The sequence below is a fragment of the Leucoraja erinacea genome, chromosome 1 (genome assembly GCF_028641065.1).
Source record: "Leucoraja erinacea ecotype New England chromosome 1, Leri_hhj_1, whole genome shotgun sequence".
Lineage (NCBI taxonomy): Eukaryota > Metazoa > Chordata > Chondrichthyes > Rajiformes > Rajidae > Leucoraja > Leucoraja erinaceus.
In genome coordinates this window covers 661,058-680,986 of record NC_073377.1, presented here as the reverse complement: position 1 = coordinate 680,986, position 19,929 = coordinate 661,058, and the positions used below count along the sequence as shown (strand labels likewise).

Here is a 19,929-nt window from a genome sequence, read left to right as displayed (position 1 = left end):
GGGAATGGGGAGTTGGGGTAATGGGGAGGGGGGGTTGGGGGTAATGGGGAGGGGGGGTGAGGGTAATGGGGGAGGGGGGTTGGGGGTAATGGGGAGGGGGTTGGGGTGGGGTAATGGGGGGGGGGTTGGGGTAATGGGGGAGGGGTTGGGGTAATGGGGAGGGGGGTTGGGGGTAATGGGGAGGGGGTTGGGGTAATGGGGAGGGGGGGGTGGGGTAATGGGGAGGGGGGTGGGTGGGGGGTAATGGGGGGGGGGGGGGGGGTTGTGGGGGGGGGTGGATATGTGGGTGGGGGGGGTGGCGTGGGGTGGGGGAGCGGGGGGATGGGGGAATCTGGGGGTGGGGGGGCAGACCCAACGGGGCTGGGGGTTGGGGTAATGGGGAGGGGGGTTGAGGGAATGATGGGGGGGTTGGGGGAGGGGGGGGGGGGGGGGGAGGGGGGTTGGGGTAATGGGGAGGGGGGTGGGGGTAATGGGGAGGAGGGGGGGGGGGGTAATGGGGAGGAGGGGGGTTGGGGTAATGGGGGGGGGTTGGGGGGTAATGGGGAGGGGGGTTGGGGGTAATGGGGAGGGGGTTGAGGGTAATGGGGAGGGGGGGGTTGGGGTAATGGGGAGGGGGTTGGGGTAATGGGGAGGGGGGTTGGGGTAATGGGGAGGGGGGTTGGGGTAATGGGGAGGGGGGTGGGGGTAATGGGGAGGGGGGGTTGGGGTAATGGGGAGGGGGGTTGGGGGTAATGGGGAGGGGGGGGGGTTGGGGTAATGGGGAGGGGGGTTGGGGGTAATGGGGGGGGGGTTGGGGTAATGGGGAGGGGGGTTGGGGGTAATGGGGAGGGGGGTTGGGGTAATGGGGAGGGGGGTTGGGGTAATGGGGAGGGGGTTGGGGTAATGGGGAGGGGGGTTGGGGGTAATGGGGAGGGGGTTTGGGGTAATGGGGGGGGGGTGGGGGTAATGGGGAGGGGGGGTTGGGGTAATGGGGAGGGGGGTTGGGGTAATGGGGAGGGGGTTGGGGTAATGGGGAGGGGGGTTGGGGTAATGGGGTGGGGGGTTGGGGTAATGGGGAGGGGGGTTGGGTAATGGGGAGGGGGTTGGGGTAATGGGGAGGGGGGGTTGGGGTAATGGGGAGGGGGTTGGGGGTAATGGGGAGGGGGGTTGAGGGTAATGGGGAGGGGGTTGGGGTAATGGGGAGGGGGTTGGGGGTAATGGGGAGGGGGGAATGGGGGGAGGGGGGTGGGGGGTAATGGGGAGGGGGGGTTGGGGAATGGGGAGGGGGGTTGGGGTAATGGGGAGGGGGGTTGGGGTAATGGGGAGGGGGTTGGGGTAATGGGGGGGGGTTGGGGTAATGGGAGGGGGGTTGGGGTAATGGGGAGGGGGGTGTGGGGTAATGGGGAGGGGGTTGGGGTAATGGGGAGGGGGTTGAGGGTATGATGGGGGGTTGGGGTAATGGGGGAGGGGGTGGGGGTAATGGGGAGGGGGGTTGGGGTAATGGGGAGGGGGGGTTGGGGTAATGGGGAGGGGGGTTGAGGGGTAATGGGGAGGGGGTGGGGGTAATGGGGAGGGGGGTTGGGGTAATGGGGAGGGGGGTTGGGGTAATGGGGAGGGGGGTTGGGGTAATGGGGAGGGGGTTGGGGTAATGGGGAGGGGGTTGGGGGTAATGGGGAGGGGGGTTGGGGTAATGGGGAGGGGGCGGTTGGGGGTTGGGGTAATGGGGAGTGGGGTTGGGGTAATGGGGAGAGGGGGGTGGGGGTAATGGGGAGGGGGGTTGGGGTAATGGGGAGGGGGGTTGGGGTAATGGGGAGGGGGGTTGGGGTAATGGGGAGGGGGTTGGGGTAATGGGGAGGGGGGTTGGGGGGAATGGGGAGGGGGGTTGGGGTAATGGGGAGGGGGTTGAGGGTAATGGGGAGGGGGGTGGGGGGAATGGGGATAGGTTGTGGTAATGGGGGTGTTGAGGTAATTGAGGGGTGTGGCGGTGTGTGAGCCTGAGGTGGGTAGGGGGTGGGATCGATGGATGGGGGCAGAGGCATTGGTGGAAGGAATGATATGGTAGGGGAGGGTTTGTAGGACTGAGGGAACAAGAGATGCTCGCGAAGCCTGGAGCGGCTGGATTGGGGGGTGGGGGGGGAATGGTGCGGGGGCGGAGAGATACAGCGGTTGTTCCTCTACTGATCGCTCAGCGGCCGGAGCGGTGAGACTGCCGCCCTATTTTATTCCTCGTACCGGAGTAAAGGAGATATAAATAATTCATCATCATATTTCCATTCCTCTTCGAATTCGTCCGTTGACGGTCCACTCACCGAGCCTTTGTCCTCGCCGTCACTTTCTTCTCCATGGTCGGTGATGACAGTTCAGTTGTAGCAACCCATGTTTAAAAACATAGACAATAGGTGCAGGAGTAGGCCTTTCGGCCCTTCGAGCCAGCACCACCATTCAATATGATCATGGCTGATCATCCACAATCATTACCCCGTTCCTGCTTTCTCCCCATATCCCTTGATTCCCTTAGCCCTAAGAGCTATAACTAACTCTCTTGAAAACATCTAGTAAATTGGCCTCCACTGCCTTCTGTGGCAGAGAATTCCACAGATTCACAACTCTCTGGGCTCAATCCTAAATGACCTACCACTTACAGAGCTGCCAAGTAGTACGGATTTTCCGTATTTTGTACGGAAATGCGATAAGAATACTGATGTACGATTTTGTGTTGTTAAACACGGAGTTCAGTTCAGTCTGAAGAAGGGTCCCGACCAGAAACGTCACCCATTCCTTCTCTCCAGAGTCGCTGCCTGTCCTCCTCCAGGTTTAAACAGAGCGCTGTCAGTTTAACACGTGGGAATTTAAACGAAGAGCTGTCGGCTGCACGCTATGGGTTCTAAATATAGCGCTACTGGCTGTAGCGCTATGGGCTTTAAACATAGCGCCATGGGCCACAGCGCTATGGGTCACAGACTGCTCAGGAAAATTCTCGTATAACAATGAGTCTTTGGAATTCTCTTTGAGCCTTTGATTATTTTTCAGGCAGTGGTAAAATTCTGGATAAGCCTAGTGGTGAAAGGTTACCAGTGGGATTGCAGTTACATTGAGATTGGCCTTGATTTAATAGAATGGTGGGTGGGCTCAAGGGGGAGAGAGGGAGGGGTGGAGAAAGGGAGGGGTTGGAAGAGGATGGAGAGGGGAGGGAGAGAGGGAGGAAGGGAATAAGAGAGGGAGGGAGATAAAAAGGAAGGAGGAGAGAGAGAGAGGAAGAGAGAGGGAGGGGAGATGGAAAGGGAGGGGGAGCGAGAGAGAGGGATGGAGAGAGGGAGGGGAAGGAGGGAGAGGGAGGCTTCCAAAATGGCTTCTACAGCATTATCTGGTGCTAAATGCAGGAAGCAGCCGTTCAAACAGCAGCATACAAAGAGATGGCAATTGATGCACTGTCAAGTAAGGTGCGTTGAAGACATGTCAATTGATAGCAATGGTACCATGTCAATTGGTAGGTTTGATATGCATTCTTGTACTCTAACATGGGTATGACCGCACATAAAAAATAACACTTTTTTCAGCAAAATGGCACCGTGTAAAAATACTGATTTCCTCAGCAAAATACTGATTTTCAGGTACTAGAATACTGACATGCTCTGACAAAACGTGGCAGCTCTGCCTTTATTCTTAAACTGTGATCCCTGGTTCTGGACTCTTTCAACATCGGGACCATTTTTCCTACATCTAGCATGTCCAATCCTTTAAGAATTTTATATGTTTCTATAAGACGCCCTCTCATCCTTCTAAATTCCAGTGAATACAAGGTCAGTTGACCCATTCAATTCCACCATCCCCAGAATTAATCTGGTGAACCTAAGTTGTACTCCCTCAAAATAGACAAAAATTGCACACAATAGTCTCACCAGGGCCCTGTACAACTGCAGTAGGACCTCCTTGCTCCTAAACTCAAATCCTCTTGCAATGAAGGCCAAGATGCCATTAGCTTTCTTCACTGTCTGCTGTACCTGCATGCTTACTTTCAGTGACTGATGTACAAGCACACCCAGGTCTCGTTACACCACCCCTTTTCCTAATCTGACACCATTCAGATAATGGTGAAGATTGCCAGTCTGAAGAAGGGTTTCGACCCGAAACGTCACCCATTCCTTCTCTCCAGAGATGCTGCTTGACCCGTTGTGTTACTCCAACATTTTGAGTCTACCATTCAGATAGTAATCTGCCTTCCTGTTCTTGCCACCAAAATGGATAACCTCACATTTATCCACATTATACTGCATCTGCCATGCATCTGCCCACTCACCCAACCTATCCAAGTCACCGGCAGCCTCATAGCATCCTCATTGCAGCTCACACTGCCACCCAGCTCTGTGTCATCTGCAAACCTGGAGATGTCACATTTAATTCCTTCGTCTAAATCATTATATTGTAAATAACTGGGGTCCCAGTACCGAGCCTTGCGGCACCCCACTAGTCACTACCTGCCATTCTGAATGTCCTCCTATCTGAAGAGCCTTTTACCACTATCCTCTGCTTTCCACCATGAAGCCAATTTTGTATTCAATTAGCTAGCTCTCCTTGGATCCCATGCAGTCCTCGGCTGATGCGCAGTAGAAGGTACTTTACGGAATGCATCACAGCCTGGTTTGGGAACAGCTGCATCCAAGACCTCAATAAATTGCAGAGTTGCCCACCTCAGCAAGGCTGCTAGCATAATCAAGGACGAATCTCTCCCTGGTTTCTTCCTCTTTTCCCCCCTCCCATCAGGCAAGAAGTACACATGTTTGAAAACGGATACCTCCAGATTCAGGGGCAGTATCTTCACATCGATCCTCTCATCGGCTCGAGTGGGGTCCTGCCCTCCCTTCTACCTCATTGGAGTCCTTAGAGCTATATTTAATTGGACTTTATATCTTCCGTTATCCTTTATCTGTGCACTGTGGTCTATTAGATTGTATTCGCGTAGTCGTTTCTTAGACTTGATAGCATGCCTCGGTAGAGTGACAATAATAAACAAAACTAAAAAATCTAACCTTCCAAAGCAAGCTAACATGCAAAACCTCATCAAAGGCCTTGCTCAAGTCCATACAGCATAACAACATCTATGGCCCTGCCCACATCAACCTTTTTGGTTACTTCTTCAAACATCTCAATCCAAGCTGCGCTGACCATCCCATCACATCTCCTCGAAAAGCCGACACGGTAACGGTGAAATTTTTACATATTCTGGTAGAGATTTACCTCATATTTCAAAAATCCCTTTATCTGAAAATTTGATTAATTATTTCCCGAGTTGTTTTTACTAAAATTGTTCACCAATCGGACATCTTTTTAAAATCTAACTGCTGAAGCGAGCTGGATGACGTCACAATGCCTTTGCTCCTCGCGGCCAGCTGCGCAGAATTTTCAACGCGCTGCCTGCTGGGCACTGTTTTCCCAGAACCTCAACACCCACCCCCCCCCCTCCCCGGTTCTTCAAAAGACGCAGAAGGAACGATCAAGTGGGCTCTGTTCTGCAGATCCCGAGGGCTTCCGAGGTCATGAGCACTCAAGAGCTCCCTGGCTTGCTTTTGAAGAACTTTCACCTCGCGGCCTGCTGCGCTATATGCCACGTGCAGCGAGTGAAGTCACGCCCCCTCCCTACCGCTCCTCCCCGCTCCCTCCTGCTGCTAACCGCTCCTCCTCACTTACCCCCCCCCCCCCCCCCCACCCCCCCCCCGCTGCTATACACCTCGACTCGGGTTTCCAGAGAGATGACGGGTCAGGCCCTGAACCAAAGCTCTCTCCCTCCGGGTACTCTCCGCTTTTCGCAGCTCGCTCGCCCGATCCCCTCCTCCTCTCCTCCCCTCCTCTTCTTCACCTCCTCCTCTCCCCCTCCCCTCTCCTCCTAATTTTCTATCTGCATGGTTGCAGATTTTTTTATTCCACTGTCTAATCATTTGGGAGTCCATGCATACCATCTCAAGTGCCATTCCTTCATTGAACTTCTTTGCTTCCTTGTTGAGTTGGATATATAATCCATGCAAATCAAAACATACTAGAAAATAATTGCTTTGTTTGCACATGTTTGTGTTGCCATGGTGGAAGATGGAGCGTCTGTCTTTCATTTCCATTTCAGTATGTCATTTAATATTTAACTTTTCATAATTCACAATGGCCAAATTGAATTGAATCGTTGTATGTTATCATATAGTTAGATTATTCAGAGGATAGAATCTGTGATTCAATTTCATGTAATACTGCACACCGCTATTAGTTTGGTTTAGAGATCTAGAAGGGAAACGGGCCATTTGGCCCAACAAATCCATACTGGCCATCAATCCTCTGCCCTACCTTCATTGATAATTTTCATAACTTCCTAAAAAAATGTGATCAAGTTAGTAAGACATGTACAAAGCCTTTCTGACTGTCCTTAATTTAACCCATTCTCTTACAAATGAAAGTAAATCATATCCCAAAATCCTATCCTCTCCAACAGCTTCCATACAACAGATGTGAGACTCACTGGCCTATAATTTCCTGGATTCTCTGAACTTCCCTTAAACAAAGGAACAACATTAGCTACTTTTCCAGTCCTCTGGGACCTCGCTAGAGGCTGGAGAAGATGCAAAGATTTTTGTTAAGCTTCCGAAGATAGACACAAAAATCTGGAATAACTCAGCGAAATAGGCAGCATCTCTGGAGAGAAGGAATGGGTGACGTTTCGGGTCGAGACCCTTCTTCAGACTCGCATTCTCCTCTCTTGCCTCAATAACCTGCGTTATTTCCGGAAAAGGCTTACTTTCTTAGAAGTTCGGCATGTCTCCCATAACCCTCACCAACATCTCAATGCAGTTCAGTTTATTGTCACGTGTACTGAGGTACAGTGAAAAGCTTTTTGTTGCATGCTAACCAGTCAGCAGAAAGACAATGCATGATTACAATCAATCTATTTAAGGTGTATAGATACATAATAAGGGAATAAGCTTCCATGCAAGATAAAGCCAGCAAAGTCTGGTCAAGGATAGTCCGAGGAACACAGATGCATGCGCCATAGAGAGCATCTTCTCAGGATGCATCACAGTCTGGTTTGGGAACTGCACCATTCAAGACCACAAGATGTTGCAAAGATGTTGACGAAACCCAGACCATTACACAAACCAGCCTCCCTTCCATTGACTACATCTAGGACTGGTCTTAGAAACATAGATCTTACCCCAGCCACACCCTCTTCTCCCCTCATCGGGCAGGAGGTAGAGAAATTTTGAAAATGCATACCTCCAGATTCAGGAACAGTTTCCTCCCAGCTCTTATTAGGCCTCTCATCCGCTAGAGTGCGGTTTGAACTCCCATTGACCTAATTTGAGACCTTTGAACTATTTTTAATCGGACTTCAATGTTATATCTTGTACTAAATGTTGTATCCTTTATTGTGCATGTTGGACGGCTTGCAACATGCACAATTTATATTTGGTCTTCTTTGTCTGGATAACACACAAACAAAGTCTTTTCATTATACCTCTGTACACGTGACAATAACAAACTAAACTAAATCCCATCAGGTCCTGGGGATTTATTCGCCCTCTAAACTAATGCTCTTCAAGAGCCTCAACACCTCCTCCTCCTTAATCTCAAACTGCCCTTGCATATTAGTATTTTCCACACTGATCTCATTGTCCTGCATGATCTCTTTGGTGAAAACAGATGCAAAGTAACTGACTTTGTACCTTGCCTACATCCCTTAACTCCAAGCACAAATTACCTCCTTTATCCTAAGTCAGTCCTACCTTCTCCCTGGTTGCGTCATGTTTTTAATGGAGATATAAAAAGCCTTGGGAATTTATTTAATCCGAGTCACCAAAGCCATTTTGTGAGCCCTTTTGGCCCTTCTAATTGGCTGGTCGAGTTCTTTTCTCCGTTGTTCCTCAAAGAGCCTCATCCTCTTAAACCTTGCATGTGCTTCCTTTTTCTTTTTGACCAAATTTACAACCTCTTTGGTCATTCAAGGTTTCCTTACTTTGCCACCCTTATCCCTCTTCCTTCCTGGAACTTGCTTGTAGCAGGAAAAATAGTTGGAGCCATGATAAATGGTACTGAAAGTATGCTACTAATACCCAGACTGAATTTACTTTTTAGTTTAGAGATACAGCGCGGAAACGGGCCCTTTTTCTTTTTGACCAAATTACAACCTCTTTTTCAATGGACATTACAAAAAAAAAGTCATTCAAGGTTTTCCTTACTTTATAACCATGATTTGCCATCCTTATCCCTCTTCCTTCCTGGAACTTGCTTGTAGCAGGAAAAATAGTTGGAGCCATGATAAATGGTACTGAAAGTATGCTACTAATACCCAGACTGAATTTACTTTTTAGTTTAGTTTTAGTTTAGAGATACAGCGCGGAAACAGGCCCTTTGGCCCACCGAGTCTGCACCCGACCAGCAATCCCCGCACATTAACACTATACAATACACATGGTGCCTCAGGAAAGCCGTCAGCATCCATAAAGACTCCTCACACCCCTGTAACGGACTGTTCGAACTACTTCCCTCCAGCAGATGTTACAAGGCCTTCTACGCCCGAACCTCCAGACTCAGAAACTGCTTTATTCCCAGAGCTATAGCGGCTCTGAACTGGTCCTGCTGAGTGCCCCCCATCCCCCCTGGACTGTCTCCCTCAGATGGTCACGTCACACAGCTATTTATTTATTTTACTCTTCTTTTACATCGGTTGGAAGCTGCATACTAAATCTCGTTGCACTGACGTGCAATGACAATAAAATATATTATTATTATTAATATTAACCTATAAACCTGTACATCTTTGGAGTGTAGGAGGATCTCGGAGAAAACCCACGCAGGTCACGGGGGGAAAGTACAAACTCTGTACAAACAGCACCTGTAGTCGGGATCAAATCTGGGTCTCTGGTGCTGTAAGACAGCAACTCAACCGCTGCACTACCCTGCCACCCAAAGCCTGTAGGAAAGCCCTAAGATTGAATATAAATTTGACACAAACATTTTGATTTATTGATAATTAATCAAGTTTCTTGATTCTTGGGTGGGAAAATAAAATCGTCTAATCCGTAGAAATTACTTAAAACAATTACAACTTTCATATCTGTTGAAATCTCAACAATGTCTTTAATCTATAACTGTCAATGATGAATATTTAGTAAAAAAAACAAGCAATTTTTTGGCTTCTGCAAGAAATAGGATTTTGATTTCTTTTGATTTTTTGCAATGTAGGTCTACAATTTAATGGGCTGTTATTTCAGATATGCATTTTTATTTTAGTTGCAGCCGTCTTCGGCGAGTGCAAGCCCTCCTGAATTACAGCAACAAGCAGAAATCTGATGGAATTCTCTGCATTCTGGGTATGTTTCACCTTTTGTTTGTAAGCTTCAACTACAAATTGCTTGATTATTTATATATTATTTTTGTTGCTACAATGTTCACTTTGTTTGGTAGGTAATACAAGAAGTTCAAGTGAAAAAAAGATACAAAGTGCTGGAAAGCGATAGGTCATGTCTGCAGAACATGGATAAGTTATCTTTTGGATCGGGACCCTTCTTCCAACTGATAGTGGGAAGAGGGGTGGAGAAAGCTGGAAGAGAGGTCAGGGTGGGATGAAGCCAGGCAAGTGATAAGTAGATACAGGTGAGGGGGAGTATTTGATTGGCAGTGAGTTGGACAAGAGGTAAAGATAAAAAGACAAAAGTCAGATAAGGAGTTAAGTATAGAAAAGTCTCAAAATGTGAAGCTTGAGGAAGGAAGTCAGGGGGCTGGGGAAAGGGAGCAATGGGTGCATGTCCAGGGAAGAGAGAGGGAAGAAAAGGGGGTGGGTGATTGTAGGTTAGTTACCTAAAATTGATGAATTCAGTGTTCATACCATTAGGCTACAAGCTACCTAAGTGGAATATGAGATGATGTTCCTCTGGTTTGCATATGGCCTCTTGCTGAATGGAGGAGACCCAGGACAGATAGGTTAGTATGGGCATGGGAAGGGACGTTAAAATGGTTAGCAACCAGGAGGTTTATCCAACCCTCTGCCAATTAATAGCCCCCCCCTCACCTAATACTAGGGAGAAGGTGCTTGGGAAGCTGGAAGGGCTGAAGGTTGATACGTCACCGGGACCGGATGGACTGCGCCCTAGGGTTCTGAAAGAGGTGGCTTTAGAGATTGTGGAGGCATTGATGGTGATATTTAATGAATCACTAGAGTCAGGAGTAAGTCAAGAGTGACAATATAGGGTGCTTTTTCTGGAAGGCTGCCGGTGACTAGTGGAGTTCTGCAAGGGTTGGTGCTGGGGCCGCTACTCTTCACGTTGTAGATTAATGATTTGAACGAGGGGATTGAAGGCTTTGTGGCAAAGTTTGCGAATTATACGAAAATAGGTGGATTGGTAGGTAGTGTGCAGAAAGCAGGGACTGTAGAAGGACTTGGACAGGTTGGGAGAGGGCAGGGAAGTGGCAGATGGGATATAGTGTAGCAAAGTGTGGAGTCATGCATTGTGGTAGTAGGAATAAAGGCGTAGACTATTTTCTAAATGGGGTGAGAATCCAGAAATTGGATTTGGAAAGGGACCTGGGAGTGCTGGTGCAGAATTCCCAACATGTTAATCTGCAGGTCGAATCAGGCTTGTATACAAAAGCAGGGATGTAAAGTTGAGGCTCTATAAGGCCACATTTGGAATATTGTGAGCAATTTTGGGCACTGTATCTGAGGAAGGATGTGCTGGCCCTGGAAAGGGTCCAGAGGAAGTTTACAAGAATGATCCCAGGAAAGAGTAGGTTAACCTATGATGAGCTTTTGTCGGCACTGGGCCTGTACTCGCTGGAGTTTAGAAGAATGAGGGGGGACCTAATTTAAACATACAGAATAGTGAAAGGCTTGGATAGAGTGGATGTGGAGAAGATGTTTCCACTAGTGAGAGAGTCTAGGACTAGAGGTCATAGCCTCAGAATTAAAGGATGAGGAGGAATGTCTTTAGTCGGAGGATGGTGAATCTGTGGCATTCTTTGCCACACAAGGCTGGATGCCGTCAGTAGATATTTTTAAGTCAGAGATAGATAGATTCTTGATTAGCAGAGAAGGCAGGAGAATGGGGTTAGGAGATAGATAGCCATGATTGAATAGCGGAGTAGACTTGGTGGGCCGAATGGCCTAATTCTACTCCTATCCCTTATGACCTGTATCCAACTATCACTTACCTGGCAGTGTCCCACCCCCACCTCTCTTCCAGCAAATTCCCCCCTTCTACAATCAATCTGAAGAAAGGTTCCTGACAGGAAACATAGCATGTCCATGTCCTCCAGAGCTGCTACTTAACCTGCTGAGTTGCTCCAGGTAGACAAATGCTGGAGTAGGTCAGTGGGGACAGGCAGCATATCTGAAGAGAAGGAATGGGTGACATTTCGGGTTGAGACCCTTCTTCAGACTAGTCTGGGGAAGGGAAACGAGATACATAGAGAATGATGTAGAGAGATATAGAACAAATTAATGAAAGATATGCAAAAAAGTAATGATGATAAAGGTAACAGACCATTGTTAGCTGTTTGTAAGGTGGGAACGGGAGCCTGTTTCGACTTGGGTGTGTGAGGGATGGAGAGAGGCAGTGCAGGGGTTGTTTAAAGTTAGAGAAATCAATATTCCTACCACTTGTTACTCCCTCTCCTATCTACTCCAGATCTTTGGGTTTTTTTGTAAACCAGCATTTGCATTCCTTGTATTTTCAAGTCAAGTCGCCAGGTCGAGTTTATTTTCATAATATGCACACAGTGAAAACCTTGCTTGCAACAAGGCGGCATTGCAGGCACATAGACGCAGACAATACAAAATAAATTAAACCTAAATTATAAATAAATTCTTCAAGACAGATGAATATAAAAAGGCTGCAAGAATGCACAATTAGAAAACACAAGTTTGCAGTCGTGCAAGAGCTTGTCCTTCATTTTCAGTTGCTTAGATGCATAGACAATAGGTGCAAAGTTGGCCATTCGACTCTTCGAGCCAGCAGCACCATTCAATGTGATCATGGCTGATCATCCACAATCAGTACCCCGTTCCTGCCTTCTCCCCATACCCCTAAGAGCTCTATCTAACTCTTTGCAATGCTCTTTGCAATGCTTCTGAGGCAGAGAATTCCACAAATTCCTCATCTCAGTTCCAAATGGCCTACCCCTTATTCTTAAACTGTGGACCCTGGTTCTGGACTTCCCCAACATCGAGAAAATGTTTCCTGCATCTAGCATGTCCAATCCCTTAATAATTTTATATGTTTCTATGAGATACCCTCTCATCCTTCTAAATTCCAGTTAATAAAAGCCCAGCCGCTCCATTCCCTCATCATATGACAGTCCTGCCATCCCCGGAATTAACCTCGTGTACCTTCGCTGCACTCCGGCAATAGCAAGAATGTCCTTCCTCAAATTAGGAGACCAAAACTGCACACAATACTCCAGGTTTCATTTCACTGCACATCTCATATGTGTATGTGACAAATAAACTTGACTTGACGAGGTGTGGTCTCAGTAGGGCCCTGTACAACTGCAGACAGATCTCTTTGCTCCTATACTCAAATCCTCTCGTTGTGAAGGCCAACATGCCATTTGCTTTCTTCACTGCCTGTTGTACTTGCATGCTTACTTTCAGTGATTAATGTACAAGGACACCAGGTCTCGTTTTCCTTTTTCCTAAACTGACACCATTCAGATAATATCTGCCTTCCCGTTCATGCTGAAGTAGGATTACGGTGTCACAGGTCAGCAGGTGAGGCAGAGTCTCATGTAGATGCTTTTGATTGTGCGGTGGGTTGTGCCCATGATGGACCGGGCTGCAGCACACCATACTCTGCAAACTAGCATTTCTATGCATTAGAATTGCCACACTAGTCGATGATTTTACCAATCAGAATACTGTCTACAGTGCATCTATGTACTGGGACCAAGATAGGTCACCCAAAATGTTAGCGCACAGGAATTTGAAGCTGTTAACTCAAGTCAACGATTAATTTCTTGGTTTTGTTAACATTGCACAAGAAATTGTTGTTGTGGCATCACTCAACCAGGTGTTCTATTTATGTCCTATACATTGACTCGTCACCACTTGTGATTTGGCTTTGGGTGCAACAGAGATTAGCAACATGCTTTGAGAAATTAGGGACTTTAGTTACAGTGGTAGATTTATATGATTCTTGCAATACAAGTCATGAATTTGTATGACAAAGTAGATGGGGAGAAACCTTCCAATTGGTTGAGGGGTAAGGAGCTGAGGTACATAGTTTAGTTTATTGTCACGTGTACCAAGGTACAGTGAAAAGCTTTTGTGCATGCTAACCAGTCAACGGAAAGACAATACATGATTACAATCGAGCCATTTACAGTGTACAGATACATGATGAAGGGAATGACGTTTAGTGCAAGATAAAGCCAGTAAAGTCTGACCAAAGATAGTGTGAGGGTCTCCAATGAGGTAGATAGTAGTTCAGGATTGCTCACCAGTTGTAGTAGGATGATTCAGTTGCCTGATAACAGCTAGGAAGAAACTGTCTCTGAATCTGGAGGTGTGCGTTTTACACAAGATGGCGCCAGCTTGTGGGGACATATTGGCAGCAGCGGAACAGAATACAATGAAATACAGCTTTTCTCAGCTTACTTGGATAAAAGAAACAGCAGAAACCAGCGCTGTAACCAACAAGCTGCTAACACATTTAAAGGCGTTAGCACTATTTCAAAACAATTCTGGAGCGGAGGGAATCCCCGATCGCTGCGGAATCCCCGACTCGGCGGAGCATCGCAGGTACTATACCTGGAATCGCCGGGGAGATCTTCATAGTGTACAGAAACGTGGCCGTCGGGACGGATCTCCCGGCAGCAACAGAGCTGGAGCTGCCGACTATTGGAATCCCCGACCTGCTGCAGGCTCGCAGGAACAGTAAGTATAGTACCTGTAAACAATGGGGAGGCTTCCATTACTTACAAAAACGTTGCCAGCGGGCAGGACTAGGTCAGACTGAAGCGCAGGGGACTATGACCCCCCTCTCCCTACCATCTTACTAGCCAATGTACAATCTCTGGAAAATAAAGTGGAGGACTGAAGGTCAAGGCTGCTTTACCAGATGGGGCTGAGGGAATACTCTGTGTTCTGTTTCACAGAGACATGGCTCACCCCCAGCTCCCTAGACTCAGCTGTCCAGACTGAAGGTTTCTCCATTCATCGCATGGATCGTAGGCAGGCATCTGGGAAAGGGAGAGGAGGTGGAGTCAGCCTGTGGTCACCTTATCATGGTGCTCAGATGAGGCAGTCCTGTCTAACTCCTGCTCTCCGCACCTGGAACATCTGGCGATGAAGTGCCGCCGCTTCTACCTACCATGGGAATTCACCTCCATCATCCTGACCGCGGTCTACATCCTATTCCAGGAAGACGTCCGTCTGGTACAGGAGGAGCTGCACTCCGTGGTCAACAACCACCAGACAGCCTACCCCGAGGTGTTTACCAACATAGCCGGATACTTCAACAAAGCAAACCTGAAAAAAATCACTCCCAAACTACTATCAACATGTCTCCTGCAGCACCAGAGGATCAAACACCCTTGACCACTGGTATACGACCATCAAGAATGTCCATCGCTCGATCCCTCTGCCTCACTTCTGGAAATCCGACCATTCAGCGGTGCTGCTTCTTCCTGCCTACAGGCAGCAACTGAAGAGAGCACCCCCAGAGGTGAGGACTGCACAGAGCTGGTCTGGGGAGGCAGAGGAACAACTACAGGACTGCTTGTAGTCGGTGAACTGGGCAATGTTCAAGGAGTCGGCAACGGACCTGAATGAATACGCCACAGTCGTTACAGACTTTATAAGGAAATGTGTGGAGGACTGTTCCAACAAAACGTTGCCAACCACGACGGCCAGCCGGTAGTGGCCGGAGGGGGAACTGCATACGAACCACCTGCCCCGGGAACAGCCGTGGAAGTGGCTGGACGGACTTGTCAAAGGAGCGCTTCTGGATGGCTTTCTTTTCGACGATGCGCTCCGTGACAGTGGCAGGGTCCTGGACCGAGGGTTTGAGGGACTGTTGTGAGACAGGGAGAGGTGGTCTTGTGATGCGGGACATGAGGCGCTGGGCAGGGGAACCGAGCGCGGGGTCGTGAGAAATGTTGCGGAGGTTGAGCAGGGCAAGGTAGAAGTTGGAATGGGAAAGGCGGCATTGTTCCAGCAGCTCCTTGGCACTGCGGACGGCCCGTTCAGCAAGTCCGTTGCTTTGAGGATACTCCGGGCTGCTGGTGATGTGGTGAAAGTTCCAACGGGCAGCGAAGGCACAGAACTCAGCGCTGGAAAAGTGGCTGCCGTTGTCCGATCGGAGGGTCACCGGGGAGCCGAAGGTGGAAAAATGGCGGCGAAGTTTCCCGATGATGGCGGCAGATGTGATGGAGGGCAGCTGATCCACCTCGAACCAACTGGAATATGAGTCCACCAGGACCAGGAAGTGCTTTCCGCGCCACTCGAACAGGTCCGTGACAACGGACATCCATGGGAGCTCGGGTGCCGGCTGCTGCAGGAGAGGCTGACGCTGCTGATGAGGATGAAGGCTGTTACAGGCAGCGCAAGCGGAGACTCTGTCACGGATGTCTTGAGCCATACCTGGCCAGTAGAATTGGCTCTGGGCCTGGGACAAAGTAGCTTCCATCCCGGGGTGGCCACTGTGAGCAGATTGGAAATAGTGATCCCGCAGGGCGGCCGGCACCACGACCTTGTGACCCTTCACCACCACGCCGGCGTGCAGCACAAATTCATCCCGAATCAGGAAGTACGGCACCGCACCAGCAGGCAGGGTAGAGCGTCGGTCAGGCCAACCACGGCGGATAACGTCCGCAAGTTGTTGCAGGGCAGGATCATCAGCAGTGTGTTTCACCAGGGACTGCATCTGCTGTGAGGGAACAATGTTAACGTTCAGTACCATGAGGTCAGACGATTCGTAAGGGTGGCGGGCAACGGAAGGCAGCGGAGCACGGGACAAGGTGTCGGCTACAAACATATCTTTGCCCTTTCGGTACACAATCTGGAATGTGAAACGCTGGAGTTGCAGCATCATCCGCTGCAACCGGGAAGAAGCAACATGGATAGGCTTATTCAAAATAGTGACCAGCGGCTGGTGGTCAGTCTCGATGGTGAAAGAGTTGCCCAGGATGTAGTCCTTGAAATTGGAGCAAGCGAACACCACGGCAAGTAGTTCTTTCTCGATCTGGGCATAGCGTTGCTCGGCAGGGGTCATGGTGCGAGAAGCGTAAGAGACGGGTAGCTGCAGGCCGTCATAAAGCTGCAGACAAGCGGCACCGAGACCGAACTTAGAGGCATCGCAAGTGAGGACAATGGGTCTGTGCAGATCGAAGAATTTTAGATTCGGTGTGTGGGCGAGCTTCGACTTCAGAGCCACGAACGCCGACTGGTGATGCGTGAGCCAGACCCATGCGGAGTCCTTTTTGATCAGCTCCCTCGGGAGCACTCAGTTCGCTGAGGTCGGGTATGAACTTACCCAGGTAATTGACCATGCGCTGCAGGCCAGGGAAGTCGGTAGGGGCGGGCATCTCGGTGACCGCCGAAGTTTTCTGGGGGTCGGGCTTCAGACCCCCTGCCGTGAAGACATGGCCAACGTAAGTGACTTCCGGGACCCGGAACCGACACTTCTTCGGGTTGAGCTTGAGATTGATCTCACGAGCCCTGTCGAGGACTTTGCGGAGGTGTAGGTCGTGCTCTGCGACGTCCCTCCCGTACACCAGGATGTCGTCCACGATGATAGCGCACGGTAACCCAGCAAACAGCTGTTCCATGGTGCGCTGGAAAACCTCACTAGCCGAGTTGATCCCGAACGGCATGCGGAGGAAACGGAACCTGCCGAAGGGAGTGCTGAAGGTAGTGAGTAATGAGGAGCGTTCATCCAGAGGGATCTGCCAGAAGGAACTCTTGGCGTCTAGGACAGAGAAGACAGTGGCAGGACCGACCTGTGCAGCAACATCCTCCACCGTCCGCATTGGGTAGTGCGGGCGCTTGATGGCAAGGTTCAGGTCCTTTGGGTTAATGCAGATCCGGATCTCGCTCTTGTCCTTCTTGGCAGCAACGACCATGGTGGAGACCCACCTGGTGGGAGCGCTCACCTCCTTGACAATGCCCATGGTCACCATGTCGCGCAGAGTAGATTCCACGTGGCCCTTCGTCGCAAAGGAGACGCGGTGGGCCGGCCGAATCACCGGGTCGACGCTCGGGTCGACAACAATCTTATAGTCACAGGGCAATTTGCCCAAAATGTCATCAAAGCGGTCGGGGTATTCGTCCAGGGGGTCCATGGGTGCCTGCACTAGGTGAATTCCATGGTGGAAGGAAACCAAACCAAGGTCCTGACACGCACGGGCACCCAGCAGGGTGACGTTGTCAGAGTCCAGCAGGTGGAAAGTGAGGGGCCGAGAGGTCTCAAGAACTGTGCAGATAAGCGTTGCCTTTCCCACAGGAACCAGAACGCCTCCCCCGTAGGCATGGAGGCGGGTGTCACCAGGAAGAACTTTCTCACCAGATCTGATCTGCTTGAAAAGGCTTATTGACATAACATTGGCGAAGGCACCAGTATCGACCTTGGCTGAAAACGAATGGCCATTCACAGTAACATGCACAGAGGGATCTGTTATCGGAGCAGGTGCACCCAAAAGCGAAAACACCGTTGAATCGCCATGGGAGGAGCCCGTATCAGCGTCTGGGAGCTCCTCCGGCTCGTACTGGGAAACCAGCGCGCTATCAGGGTCTGCGAGGTTGTTTAAATTCCTCCTTGGAGCTGGGACTGGCTTCCCACGGGAACGACAAGCTGCAGAAAAGTGGTTGAGTTTGCCACAGGAAAGACAAGTCTTACCCTGCGCGGGGCAAACGTTGAATTGATGCGATGAGAAATGGCAGTTAGGGCAGCGGCGTGTGGTAGTTGTGGTTGTGACCTTAGCGGGCAGGGCAGCGGGGTTGCGTCGTTGAGGTCCAGCGGGCTGCTGGCGGCCAGCTGCACCGGTAAAGTTAATGTCCTGGGACACCGGGTGGGACACGGAGCCGACGGCAGAGGCCATACTGGCGGCATACATGGCATCCCGTAGTGTCAGATCGGGCTTCACAAGGAGCTCCTCACGCAGCTTAGCGTTCAGGAGACCATGGACCAGGACGTCCCTGATTAATTCTTCCGTGGAGATTGTTTCAAGGCGGCAGCGCCGAGCCAGGTGACGCAAAGCGGCAATATAAGCGTCGATATGCTCGCCGGGAAGCTGCCGCCTCTGGAAGAATTTAAAACGTTCGATAATGTTATTGGTAGGGATATCACAGAGGGCAGTAAACTTAGCCATGAGACATACCGGGTCGTGACGGTCGTCACCGGCGGCGAAATCAAACGAAGCATATTGATCCATGGCTGCTGGGCCAGCGAGGTTGAGCAACAGGTGAGCCTGTACAGCAGGAGTGGCATCAGGATGAGCGATTGCAATGTAGTGTTCGAAGTCGCGCTGGAACACAGTCCAGCGATGGACGATGTCCGTGTCAAAGACCAACGTGTCAGGTCGACGACAGGAGTGGGACATAATGAAAAAACGGGGGGGGAGATAACTGGGAGAAAACAAAGAATAAAAAGAAAACCGATAAACAGGAGACGCAGGTCTACCGCTGTGACACCATGTAAAATGACTTTATTCCACACAGAGTCTTTTACTATAACTGTTTATTACGTTCACTGTTATACACTATGCAATAGCTGTCCGTGGTCATCACTGGAGCTAGAGAGCGAGCTAGAGGTGGGGACACTACAATTATACTGGAGACAATGGGGAGTGGTTAGTGATGGGGAGGTCACTATGTTTAAAGGAACATGCGCTGGTCTACACCTTCTTCCTCTTTTATTCTCCCACGGTCGGTGCAGTCGAACCATCTGCAGTCGGGGTGATCGAAGCTCCTGTAGAACTCTTTTATTCTCCCGCGTCGGGGCGATTGAAGCTCCCGCGGCTTGGAGTTCTCAAAAGTCGGTCTCTAACCAGAGACCGCGTGCTCCGCGATGTTGAAATCCGCAGGCATCCACGTTTGGAGCTCTGAGGTTGATCTCTGGCAAAGGGATCGCAAGCTCCACGATGTTAAAGTCTGCAGGCCCCGTGGTGGAGCTCTCAAAGTCGATCTCCAGGAAAGGCCACCAACTCCTAGATGTTAGGCCGCAGTGCGGACGGAAGAAAAAGCATCTCCGTCGATGTAAGAGATTAGAAAACGGTTATCCCAACTTCCCCCCCCACATAAAACAAGCTAAAGAACACTAAAAACATACATTTAGCACATATGTTCACACATAAGCATGCCTCTTTCTCATATGAACATTCTCACACAGGAAGACCTGAAAGGATTTGAGTATAGGAGCAAGGAGGTTCTACTGCAGTCATACAGGGTCTTGGTGAGATCACACCTGGAGTATTGCGTACAGTTTTGGTCTTCTAATCTGAGGAAAGACATTCTTGCCATAGAGGGAGTACAGAGAAGGTTCACCAGACTGATTCCTGGGATGTCAGGACTTTCATATGAAGAAAGACTGGATAGACTCGCTAGAATTTAGAAGATTGAGGGGGGGACTTATAGAAACTTACAAAATTCTTAAGGGGTTGGACAGGCTAGATGCAGGAAGATTGTTCCCGATGTTGGGGAAGTCCAGAACAAGGGGTCACAGTTTAGGGATAAGGGGGAAAATCTTTTAGGACCGAGATGAGAAAAACATTTTTCACACAGAGAGTGGTGAATCTCTGGAATTCTCTGCCACAGAAGGTAGTTGAGGCCAGTTCATTGGCTATATTTAAGAGGGAGTTAGATGTGGCCCTTGTGGCTAAAGGGATCAGGGGGTATGGAGAGAAGGCAGGTACAGGATACTGAGTTGGATGATCAGCCATGATCATATTGAATGGCGGTGCAGGCTCGAAGGGCCGAATGGC

At 49.7% G+C, this 19,929-nt stretch overlaps 1 protein-coding gene across 5 annotated transcripts in view; it reads left to right on the top strand.

The window, feature by feature from the left end:
* dnaaf9 (dynein axonemal assembly factor 9) overlaps positions 1 to 19,929 on the top strand; it is a 109,363-nt gene that overhangs the window by 935 nt on the left and 88,499 nt on the right. For all 5 annotated transcript variants that reach the window (XM_055642897.1, XM_055642818.1, XM_055643124.1 and 2 more), the window contains exon 2: positions 9,247 to 9,326. In XM_055642897.1, the coding sequence (XP_055498872.1) occupies positions 9,247 to 9,326 (80 nt within the window). The remainder of the gene's footprint in view (positions 1 to 9,246; positions 9,327 to 19,929) is intronic.